This window comes from Diceros bicornis, chromosome 3 (assembly GCF_020826845.1).
Source record: "Diceros bicornis minor isolate mBicDic1 chromosome 3, mDicBic1.mat.cur, whole genome shotgun sequence".
Taxonomy (NCBI): domain Eukaryota; kingdom Metazoa; phylum Chordata; class Mammalia; order Perissodactyla; family Rhinocerotidae; genus Diceros; species Diceros bicornis.
This window is the reverse complement of record NC_080742.1, coordinates 56818078-56830974: the sequence shown is the minus strand read 5'-3', so window position 1 is coordinate 56830974 and position 12897 is coordinate 56818078. Positions and strand designations below refer to the sequence as shown.

At 34.0% G+C, this 12897-nt stretch overlaps 1 protein-coding gene across 3 annotated transcripts in view; it reads left to right on the top strand.

Moving 5' to 3' along the window:
• The window catches only part of NT5C3A (5'-nucleotidase, cytosolic IIIA), a 53826-nt gene that overhangs the window by 35870 nt on the left and 5059 nt on the right, over positions 1-12897 (top strand). For 2 of the 3 annotated variants that reach the window (XM_058527952.1, XM_058527962.1), the window contains exons 2-6: positions 1109-1173; positions 7809-7907; positions 9358-9427; positions 10798-10844; positions 11588-11673. In XM_058527952.1, coding sequence (XP_058383935.1) covers positions 1171-1173; positions 7809-7907; positions 9358-9427; positions 10798-10844; positions 11588-11673 — 305 coding nt within the window. In that variant the 5' untranslated portion in view covers positions 1109-1170. The remainder of the gene's footprint in view (positions 1-1108; positions 1174-7808; positions 7908-9357; positions 9428-10797; positions 10845-11587; positions 11674-12897) is intronic. The other variant, XM_058527945.1, reaches the window with a different exon arrangement.

Genomic DNA, 12897 nt, shown 5'->3' with positions numbered 1-12897 from the left:
CAGATACTGAATTATTTTTCAGATGTGAAAAATTGGAAGTATCTTACTATTTGGAAATACTGTTTACTTAACTCTGTGAAGCTGTCAATTATAAGACCACCAACTTACTAACAGCCTTTGGGAGATGGGGGATACTTTTTTATAAGACATTCCTAATTTTATGCACTTAAAATGGAAGGGAAGAAATGGATTTTAGAATTTGAGAAAATTTTATATATCTACTACAGCACATTTTAATTATAAAGAACACAGATCTAATGTCCAACTTCTATTACTAGAGTTTAAGAAAAAGTCAAATTTTTTTCCCTTTAAACTAAGTTGCCCTTTTTAAATAGTGCTTTTATTATAGTAAAATTTTTCTTAACCTAGAATAAAGTAAAAGTAAAGTCGTGAGGAGCAAAAATAAATAAGTAATTTTCCCTAAGATTCATACTACAAAAGTGAAAAAAATTTAGAATAATGATGAGATATTTTAAAAACTGCTTCTTTTGGCTTAACAAATAGATACGTATAAATTTCACCCAAACTCTTAAATTGATCATTCAGTTAACAAACATTATCACATACCTGTTTTGTGCCAGACACTATGCTGGATTAAAACACAACTCAGATCTTAACTCACATCATTTCACAAAATTAAAGATTTTAATATGAGAAAATTGAAGAATACATTTGACTTTTGTGTATTATGTTTCTCCTTATGTTCTATTTATATATTCCTTCATTGATTAATAGTAATGCATAATTTTCCCACAAACTTTATTTTTATATGTAGAGAAAATGTTGATAAAATATTCTTGTAATAAAGCATTTTCTTGCAAATATATACTTCACTTTACCTCTTTATTCAAATCTTCCTAACACCATATAAACTCTTATAGGAAAGCTGCAAATTCACCATACAAAATTTTTAACTCAAAACTTTGTGAGATAGAGTAAAATCTTGGCTGAGCTTTTTAAGAAAGAAAAAAAAATGCCTTCAATAACTTGGTATTTAAATCAAACCAAAAGTACCACCTTAGTAGGTCATTAACATACAGGAAGAGCCTGAAATGTATGTATGTCACGTGTACTTTTTTTCTCTCTCTTTTACTGTGACATCACCTAGGAAAATCCAGAAGATTGGATAACCAAGAGATACCTAATCAAGATTCTGCTGTACATGTGAAAATGGTGGGTATTTGAATATTTTCAGTTCCATTTATTAATGGTGAATCTTCACCACTTTTACCTCTGTCTCTAACCAGATAATTAATTATGGGACTGTAATTTTATGCTGATCTTTCTTCAAGTCTTTGACACACAAGAGAACCTCAAATTTTTGTTGAATTGAATTTCAACATATTTTTGAAATTTTTTTTGCTTGAAATATAATGTGCATTATAGTGTTTCTCAGCATATAAAATGGTTACCCCATTCCTTTTTGTGCTAAATTTTCCTTGCTCAGCAACAACACACTTAAATCATACAACAAGAGATGTTTTATCTTAGGCCTCTGAATTAAAATGACAAGTACTTAAATTAAAAAAAACTTCTTATACAGCATTTGTTGCATTATAGACATTAGAATGAAGTAAGAAAAGTGCAGGCTTTGGAGTCAGAACTGGCTTCAGATCTTAACTCAGTCCTTAATAGCTGTGATACCCTTGAATGAGGGCAACAATCACACCATTAAGAAATGGATATGAAACCACCAATCTCATGTTGTTTTTGTTTTTTGGGTTTTTTTCTGTGAGGAAGATTAGCTAACATCTTGAGCTAACATCTGTTGCCAATCCTCCTCTTTTTGCTGAGGAAGATTGGCCCTGGGCTACCGTCTGTGCCCATCTTCCTCTACTTTATATGGGACGCTGCCACAGCATGGCTTGATAAGTAGTACATCGGTCCACACCGGGGATCCAAACCCTAGAACCCCGGGCCACCAAAATGGAGTGCTCGAACTTAACCACTATGCCGCCAGGCCTGCCCATCATCTTGTTTTTATTCATATTATTTTCCAGCTTTCTTGAGGTATAATTGATAAATAAAATTGTAAGATATTTAAAGCATACAGCGTGATGATTTGATATACGTATACATTGTGAAAGGACTCCCTCCATCTAGTTAACACATCCATCACCTCACATATTTACCTTTTTTTTTTTTGAGAACATTTAAGTTCTACTTTTTAAGCAAATTTCAATTTATACAAGAGTGTTACAAACTATAGTCACCATGTTATGCATTAGATCTTCAAACCTTATTCATCTTATAACTGAAACGTTCTCAGTCGTATTTAATGGAAAAGTATATCAAGTGCCTAATAGCACACAGGAAGCACTCAGTAAATGTTAATCTCCTCTATTATGTTAGTGAGTGTTTTAACTATGTAAGTAGCATTTATTTGTACACGTGGAAAAAAGTTATATCATTCTCCATAGTCACAATAAAAATCCTAAATATCAGTTTCTCTTCCTCTTTTAAAGAAGACAGCTGCCCCATGATGTTTCTTACTTTCTCTTTCTGTTCTTTTTATTGTTGTGCTTCCTCTTCTCCTTCTATTTTTTCATCCTCTTTCTTTCTAGCTTTCTTTTTCTGGTTTGAGCCTATAAAACAGAACATGACTTAGCATGTGAACAGCCTTGTGTCACAATTAATAAATCTCTTGTTCAGCTTGACTTTCCTCATCCAGTGTATAATGGGAGGTGAAAGCTGACTCAAAAGTGCTGATTAAGCTGTCATCAGTGTAATTTTTGCTGTTAGGATGAAGCATATGAAATTACTGTTTTTTTATATGTCAAATATAGTCCAATATTGGCAGTTTCAGATGGTTTAACCTAATACATACATGATCTTTGCATCCGTTGCATAATTAGCATTTGATTCATTGGTATTGAACATGTATCTCTGATAAGTAGAATTAAATCAGTCTAAACTTATTTTCTGGCTTGAGTTGATTAATTTTTTTAACCAAAATGTATATAAGTGATGTAGGAATGTCCCACCATATAATGTGTTGTTAACCCAGGTCCCAGAACCCTCTAACATGTGTCTCCTTTAGAAGCAAGTAGCAGTGTAGTCAACCCACAAAAAGACTATTGAAGGAAAACAAGCCAAAAGATGATATACACTTAATATATTTTTTACTATCATTGCATTAATTTACACAGTTTTTACCTCAGGTTTGCTTTTCTAAAAATGTTGATACATCTTTTAGGTTGACAGCTCCTTAGGCTGTTGTTTTTTTTTTTTTTTAATTGAGGTAACATTGGTTATAATAGGATGGTATTCTTAACTTCTCATGATCTGGTTCCAAATCTCTCCTAGAGTTCTCTCTCTCCCTTTTTCTCTCTCTCTCTCTCTCTCCCCCTTTCCCCCTCCCCCCCCCCTGCTCTCTCCCCCTCCCCACCTCTCTCCCCACTCCATGTACACTTAAGTTCCAGACAAACAGAGCTATTTGTTCTTTTCCCACATTAGACCCTGCACTTGGCCTCCTCCCCAGTCTTGACGTATCCAAGTCCTGCTTTTCTTTGAAAGCTTAGCTCAGTGGGCTCTTCCTCCTTTGGCCCCAGCAGAAGTAATCTCAGTTTTTTCTGTTCTTGTATTTTTTCTGGACATCTTGGCAATGTGTTAGTTATTTGGGTTCCTGTATTACAGTCCACATTAGAGAATATGTACCTTGATTATAAGATGTGTATCTTACTAAAACTTGTACCTCTTGCAGAGCTGCTTAACGTAGTGCCTTACATTTAATGACTCTATGGTGAATGAATGAAAGAATTTGGCCTACACTACCTTAATGTGGAGACAGGCCAAATGTGTGGTAGGCAGGAGGAAATTGCTATCACTGAAATTTAGTAATGCCTAATCTTCCAGATAAATGATAGAATCATCTATGTATGTGAGTAAATGGACCAGTCTGAATAGGTGGTTTTAAATCTATACTTTTTATGTATTACATAAAAATTGTAGTGCCCACTCCTTTGTATCAATGAAGTAATGAAGTCTTTTGCTTGTACCAAATATGAACATTGGAAAACAAAAAATATTTCCCCTGAGAGCTTTGGACAGAATTTCTTAAGTAATTTAAACTAATTTTTATGTGGGCCATTTTCAGAAAAATACAGGTAAACATCATTAGGACACTTTTGTGACTATGCCATGCAGATATTCATTTATATCTTATCTCAGTGTATCCACAAGATAATATCAAATAATCTAATACTGCTATAGAGTTGTGAATAAAAATGTATAACTTTGAAATCAACTTCTTTAGAAATCACTGCTTTTTGAATATGGAGGTAGACTAATGAGTAGGAGTTCATTTCATCTGTATAAATACAATATATTAAAGATCAGCCAGAATAAAATATATTTTAGGTGTTTCTTAGTTATCTTTAGTGTTGATTCAGATTAGGCTCCAGTCAACCAAAATACCCTGATTCTTGTCAGGAAAACTTGGCTCCTTCCCCACCATTTTACAGTATGGCCTTATAGAATGAATTTGTTTTCTTTTGTTCACAAATGATGGAACTCTTTAGTCCCTTGTTTATTTTTCATAAAATTATATCATAACGAAAAGTTTTTGGACAATTCAAAACAACTTGCCCTTCAAATTTGAAGTATCATTATTTTATGTGCCACCAAACCAGGGGTATTTTTGTTTAAAAGGAGTATGGAAGAAGGGATTTGAGAGGTAACAAAAGTATGCGACATATGATGAAAAGTATACTCCTGCAGCATGCTTCTTAATGTTCTGGTATTTTTTGACACATTTCATACAATATTTTAAAATTACATTTCTTAGGCTGCATTTTAAAATATTTGAGTAAAATGCCCAATATCTCATGTTCCTGAGAAGTATTTATCATATACTTCAGTGACATTGTATGTGTATTGTGGAAGGGGGATGTAGTATATTACTGTGTGACTCAAGGCAGATATAATTATCATTTTTATATTTCCTACACCTATGTCCTCCATCCTATTGTGCTCTCTGGACAAATTAACTGCTCTTTCATCAGTTTTCATCACTGTTATTTCACTCTAGTGCTATTTGGGTATTCACTACTTATTTATCCAAAAATAAATGGTTGCACGTTATGCAGAAGCAGGGATACCAATGCCTCTAGCCACTGGTTCTCTTTCAGGCCCCAGGGATATAAAATAAACCAATCTAATAGTTGTTAGTCTAGCACAAACCAGCCTACTTTGAAGTGTCCTTCGTGCTATTCTCCTTTCCATTATCTGAAACAGGTTAGTCTATCCTATTTAAATATGGCTCTTTCAAAATCAAATGTATTGTAGGATGTGATTCATTTGAGGCAGCACATCTTCCTCAGTAGGGACACGCTGAAATAAAATGTTTGATTTTCTTGGTGAAAATTTAGTCAGTGACATATATCCTCTGTTGCTTTCAATGGTGGGATAGTTATCGGATCAAGCATTTTTTGATTACTATGCATCTGCCAGTTAAGGCAGAGGTAAGAGCAGAGTTTAGTTGTTAGGAGATGAACTTATTAGCTAAGGTATTTGTAAGGGAGCTACAGAAGTGATGTTCCAAAACAGCAAATGGTTCCTAAAACTCAGCAGGAAAACAGTGTGAGTACTGCTCATCATCATATCCCTGCATCTAGTGTCTGACACAGAGTAGACACCAGCTAAGTATTTGTTAAAGAATAAATGGATTAATGAATGAAAAAAAGGAATGTAGGAACAAGTGCCTATTTGCTTTTCTCATCTATTGAAAAATCACTATAAAATAAATATTTAAATAACCTTCTTTATTCTGTTGAAACCTTTTAAAGTCCAGTTAAGTTAAAAGGTCACTGTATGAAGGTTAGTTGCATACTATCCTATTTAAATTTGGCTTTTTATAATTAAGTGTGCTGTAGGTCCAGCTCTTTCATTCATGGAGAAAATTGTATTGTTAGCATTTCTCTTTCCTGTACACTTCTATATTCATCTCCCAGTCTTAGGAAAACATTTTAGCCTTTTTCCAATTTTCTAATTTTGTCCATTATGTAGAGACAACATGGGACCTGATAGACTTACATGGTCAGATTCTCTTGTAGCAAAGATATAAGGGCTAGGGAATTTTTCATAACCGTGACCATAAGACACATAAAATTTGTTACTCTTGGTGATAACATGCTCAGAATAATACCATATAAAATAAATAAAGATTATCAGGTACAAACCAGTATGGAACCTTGATTTGAGGTTCTATTATTGTCTTTTTATACTGTGAGCTGACTATTAAATGATCCCTAGTTTCCTTCCTGCAGGCTTCTTTTGCATGTGCTGTAAGAGCACTGTGCTTGTGCTGATTTTAACTGGGATCAGTTTCAGCCTATCTGTGACAGGGTAGAAAAAAGACCATATTTAACATTAAGTTGTTGAGCAACACTAAAGCCTGCATAAACCAGCCTACTAGCAGCCTAAGCCCAGGTCATCTAATACTTTTTAGTAGTTGTCTTAACTTGAAATAAATCCATGGTAAAATTTATGCCAAGAACCACGAAGTTATTTGGGATATAGTACAATAAAGGAGTAAAGATCCTGAAGCAGCTTTTCAAATTAAATATATTAAATATATTTTAATTATCTGTACAAAGGTAAACTTGGGGGGAATAATCATGTCCTATTTGTTTCCTTTCTGCTAAGAAATTTCTTTAGATGTAAATATGAATACAACCTAAGTCTCTCTTTTTTTTTTTTTTGAGGAAGATCAGCCCTGAGCTAACATGTGTTGCCAGTCTTCTTCTTTTTTTTTCTTTTTTCTCCCCAAAGCCCCCAGTACATAGTTGTATATCCTAATTGTAGGTCCTTCTAGTTCTTCTGTGCGAGACACCGCCTCTGCATGGCTTGATGAACAGTGAGTAGGTCCAGGCCTAGGATCTGAACCCCGGTCTGCGGAAGTGGAAGGGGTGCACTTAACTGCTGCACCACCTGGCTGGCCCTACTAGCTAAATCTTAATCAGAAAGTTTCTTTTCTTTCTTTCTTTTTTTTTTTTGTTTTGTGAGGAAGATTGGCCCTGAGCTAACATCTGCCAATCCTCCTCTTTTTGCTGAGGAAGACTGGCCCTGGGCTAACATCCATGCCCATCTTCCTCTACTTTATATGGGACACTGCCACGGCATGGCTTGACAAGCGGTGCGTCCAGTGCGCGCCCGGGATCTGAACCGGCGAACCCCGGGCCGCTGCAGGGGAGTTCGCGCACTTAAGGCTTGCACCACTGGGCCGGCCCCAAGCAGAAAGTTTCTTATGAGAAAATTCTTTATCACAGAATTTAAATGTTCTCCATTCAGTTTTAGGATTTTATTTTGATTATTGAATTCTGTTCAAAACATTTTTTATAACTATATACGTAATAATTTCAAAAAGCCAGATGCAAAAGTACATAATGAGAATGAGATTAACTATGTGCATATTCATGTATATTTGTAATTCATAGAAATGAAAATAATGGAAAATATTAAAATGTTTAGTTGTTTATCTTCGAGTAGTAGAATTCCAGGCAATTTTTATTTTCTTTTTTCTTGTTTTTTCTATGCTGAGACTGCATGACTTTTATAATTAGAAAAATTAATTTCTGAAAATGTATTATGAATGTAGTTTTGTCTTAACTTCTAGATGGAAACGTTTCTACTGATGTGCTTTAAGATTTTTGTATGTATAAATGGTAATTTGATGCAGTGGTTTGCTTTTTTTAACATAATGCCTCAACATTTTTACTTCTTTAAATAATATACGCTTCTGCTTGGTATCAAAGGAACCTGGGCAAAGAGAAATTAAAAATAGTTAATTAATTTCCTTTTATTTTTAGATGCCAGAATTCCAGAAAAGTTCAGTTCACATCAAGAACCCTGCAAGAGTGGAAGAAATTATCTGTGGTCTTATCAAAGGAGGAGCTGCCAAACTTCAGGTGAATAATTATCAAGGAGTCTTTATTATGAAGCCTTTATTTTTAATGTTTAAGCAGACTCATTCATTTCATGTTTTGCTAAAATATGAGTAAAAAAGTTTAGATAGACAAGCTTTGCCTATCTTTTTGGAATGTGAAATCTAAAGGATAATATCTAGAGTTGGTCTAAAATAGACAGAATATCCCATTGAAAACAAAAATTAATAGCCTTGAAATAAATTTAGCTTTTCTTTACTTTTAAGTTCTAAGCTAGCCAATGCTGTGCATAATTATTAAACCATTTTAAGAATGATATTAATAAAAATTAGTAATATTATTTTTGAAAATGTGTACAGTTTCAAGTTGCTCTTCTCTATTTTAATTAAATTACAGTAGTTCAAATTAAGATGTAACTTTATTAGGGGATAATTGATTTTTTTAATTCTTATTTTTAAAGGAATGTTTCAAATGTACATATTAAATCAACAATCTGGACATTCAGTAAAAAAATTATTCCTTTCTTTAAACATTTCTGAAAAAATATTTAACCCAGTCTCTCAAATTCCAAGAGCTGGTAAACTATTGCCGTGTATCATTTGTTTGTTGGTATAGTTTACCTAAATAAACAAGTTAAATCAAGAATGTAACTGGGCCGGCCCTCTGGCTTAGTGGTTAAGTGCGCGCGCTCCGCTGCTGGCGGCCTGGGTTTGGATCCCTGGCACTCACCGATGCACTGCTTCTCCGGCCATGCTGAGGCCGCGTCCCACATACAGCAACTAGAGGGATGTGCAGCTATAACATACAACTATCTACTGGGGCTTTGGGGGAAAAAATAAATAAATAAATAAAATTAAAAGAATGTAACAGTATCGGGCCGGCCCCGTGGCTTAGTGGTTAAGTGCTCACGCTCCGCTGCTGGCGGCCAGGGTTCGGATCCCGGGCGTGCACCAACGTACCGCTTCTCCGGCCATGCTGAGGCTGCGTCCCACATAACAGCAACTAGAAGGATGTGCAACTATGACATACAACTATCTACTGGGGCTTTGGGGGAAAAAATAAATAAATAAATGAAAAAAAAGCTTTAAAAAAAAAAGAATGTAACAGTATCAATAACTAAGAGCTTCGTATAGTTTAATTGCTTCCATTGCATGTTTGTACATTGACCAAGTAGATTGAAATTGTGCAGTGTTTTATCTCTATCGAGAACTGTAACCATATCACCTGCAATAGCAAATTCCTGTACTGATGACTCAGATTTTATTTGGTGACAATGCTAGGGCATTTAAGGTATCACCTTATATAGTTAAGGCAATTCTCAGGATATATATGAGCTGCATTAGAGAGCTCAATGGGAAGAGAATAACCTACAGCGGGAGCCCAGGGACTGAGCACAGTCCCATGCCTCTAGGAAGCACAGTACCTCTGGCCTGGGTGCTGGGTTTTTGTAATGCCTTTTTCCTTTTCCTTACAGATAATAACAGACTTTGATATGACACTCAGTAGATTTTCCTATGAAGGGAAAAGATGCCCAACATGTCATAGTAAGTGTGGCATTCATAATCAAATTCATGAACGTAATCATTATGTTAGGCTACTTTTCTACCTATATTATCTATGATATTGACTAGAGTTTTTTCTTCTTTTTGGACATTGAAAGTGATGGGACCTGCTCTTTTCTTATTATATTTTGAGGATTTTTCTTCCCATGTTATTTATCAATGGCTATTTTCTTGAATGGTTTTGGTTGCAAGAGGAATGAAGACTTCTGAAATTTTTCACTCCAAATGTAGTCTGTTCATTACTCAAGAATATTTAAATGGATTTTAAACTTTTGATTAACCTAAAGAAACAGTATTTATCAAATACTCTGTGTTTTCAAGGAATGTTAAGTTTCTTTATTGTTTATATATATAAATTAAGTAAAAGAAAAGTTATTAAATAAATCTCAAAATGTGTTGCTAGGATAATATACCTTTTTGTTTTCTAAACTTGGCAGTGAGTTTTTAAAATAAGACTCTTCAACCTGACAAAAGTAGGAGTGATATAAGCCTTCTCATTTGCTATTGGTATGTGTGTAATTTGAGAAATTGTTTTGATAATTTATATAAAAACTGCTAAAAATCATACCCTTTGGCCCAGTAATTCCTCTTTGGAGAATTTCTAATTAGGTAATCCCAGATGCAGGGAAAAAAAGCTTTATTCACAAAAATAGTGGTAAGTAAGTTCAACATAAAATTATTTATAATAGCAGAGGTCTGGAGACAACATAAAAAGTTTCGCACTGTGGAAATGGTATAAATAATGTCATGCCTACATAACAGAGAATATAGAACAATTATGAATGATATTCATGGAGAGCTTTTAATTGTATGGAAAAATAGAGACTACAATGTGAAGTGAAAAAGAAAGCAGAGATCAAAATTATAGATCTGGTTTATTCTCTTATCTAACTGTTATGCATAAAACTTTAAGACTGAAAGGAAATACACTAAATATTTTTAGTAATTTATTATGAAATGGTAAAATTGTGAGTAATTTTGTTTTCTTTATAATAATCTGAATTTTCCAGATTTTCACATTAACTCTTTATTAGGAAAAAAGTATATAGCAAAGATGTATTCCTTGCTTCTGTTTAATTAAAAAGGAAGGTGAAAAAGGGACCAGTCAATATACAGTTCACAGTGAAGACTTTGAATTATCTAGCTCATTGGTATAAACAAGCAATTGCTAAACCTCGGATATTAAAACCATTAGATTCTCTAGCAATGCCATGTGAATTGTAGCACTAAGACCAAAAGTTGTAATAACCATGCTAGTAGACTTGGCATTTAAACTTAAAAGTAATAAGTTAAATTAGTAGTAGCATCAATCAGAGTATGACTTTTAATGCCTAGTTTGCTTTCTTCTGTAGATGTCATTGACAACTGTAAGCTGGTTACTGATGAATGTCGAAAAAAGGTAAATACTGATAGTGATCCAGAGTTACTCAAAGACTTCATTACCCTTTTTTGCCTGAGAATTTCCTCAGGTTCATTCACGTAAACAAGAATGGATGCAAAGTGCTTATAGCCATACCTGGCACATAGTAAACACTCAATAAATGTTAGGTTTATTGTATGGGTTATATGCTCTCAACGTATTTGAAAGAAAAAATTAATAGTACTTTTTAACAACAACAATAAAACTTACATGAAAAACTTTTAATTGATCACCACAATATTCTAGTGTCCTTCCTTATGTTAACTGGAGAATTAAAACAGAAGTACTTTGGTTTTATGTAGGTTTTGCTCCCTTAAATTGATCAGGAAATTGCCTTAGTTCTCTACTTGAGTAGGTGTCTATCTGTGTCTGTTTTAACAAAATAAGACTCCAAATGTGAATCAAATTTAATACTTTAATATGAGAACGAAAGTTTTTTTGTAGTGATTTGATTATTGGTCAGTTTCACTGAATTGCTGACCTGAACCTAGTTAAAAAAAGAAAGGTAGCTTTTTGCAGGTATATTTAGTTACATGTAAATTATGAACAGCAAAGGAGCTCTTCAGTCGATATATGTATTAGCTAGGTGCTCATGATCTAATCTTTACTATATAAAGCAGTTTGGGGAAGACACTTGTTTGCATTGTTTTGCTTTCTATAAAACTAAGCAGCTTAGTGACAACTCTGTAATCTTCATGATTAAGTTATTTGTTTCTTTATAGTTACTGCAACTAAAGGAAAAATATTATCCTATTGAAATTGATCCTGTTCTTACCATAGAAGAGAAGTACCCTTATATGGTAGAATGGTAAGTGTGTATTGGGTGGTGGGAAGGTTAAAAATATAATAAAATAACATTACAGTTGCAACTAATGGTTTATTTACCTCTGTACTATATATAAATAGATTCATAAATTATACAATGAATTAGATCAGTGATTAAATATAATAAAATGAACTCTTAATCCTCTAATCACTCTAACAGTCTAGAATTTGTTTTGTTCTGTTTTTTTTAAGATGAAGATCAGTAGGAATACATTTAAAATTCTGCACTTATACCTTAAATTAAAAACAATTTTTTGGTTTAAGTATATGGACAAGATGTGGCTGGATGTGTAAAGAAAAAGAATTAGGATTTAAATTGACTCTGAACTCAGTTGGAGCCAGCAGGTGACATAGTTACTGAGAAATGGACCTCTGCTGTTGGTTGCATTAATCGAAATGCATCATTTCAAGCAGATCACACTGAAAGCATTGTGTTGAGTCCTGGGAGAATGCTGTTAAGAGAAATGTTGACAACCTTAGAGTGTGTCCAAGGAGTCCACTAAAATAATCACAGGAATTGGAGCCATCCCATTTGAGGAAGATTTCAAGGAATAGAGAATGCTTTGGTTTGAGAAGCAATAACTTGTGGTTTTAGAATCTTAAGAGACCAGGAATGATGTTATTTATCTTCATTATTCCATTACCTAACCTGAATACCTTGCACACTTAATCAGTGTTTATGGTATGAAATGTTGAAAAGAGGTTAGACTTACTCTATGTGCCTGTAGAAGGAGAACTGGAACCAGCCTTGGAAGGCTTAACAAAACGCTTAAAAAAGCGTGATGAAAGAAAGGACTGTCGAGGAGTAGAATTTTCTAGCAATGGTATAAACTTCCCTGGGAGAATGAGCTCACTAACATGATGGGAGCTGACCCAAAGAGGAGAGTCAGTTAGGAATATTAAAGGGGGATTTTTAGGTATCAGATGGAGAGGTTCTAAAGGCCTGATATATTGAGATGCTGTGATTATATGTGCTTTCATGTACAGTCGTGTGTCGCTTATCAATGGGGATATGTTCTGAGAAATGCATCGTTAGGCAATTTTGTCATTGTGAAAACATCATAGAGTGTACTTACACAAACCTAGATGGTATAGCCTACTACACACCTAGGCTATATAGTACTAACCTTATGGGACCAGCATCATATACACAGTCTGTCGACCGAAATGTCATTATGCAGCACATGTCTATAATTATAAAGCACCT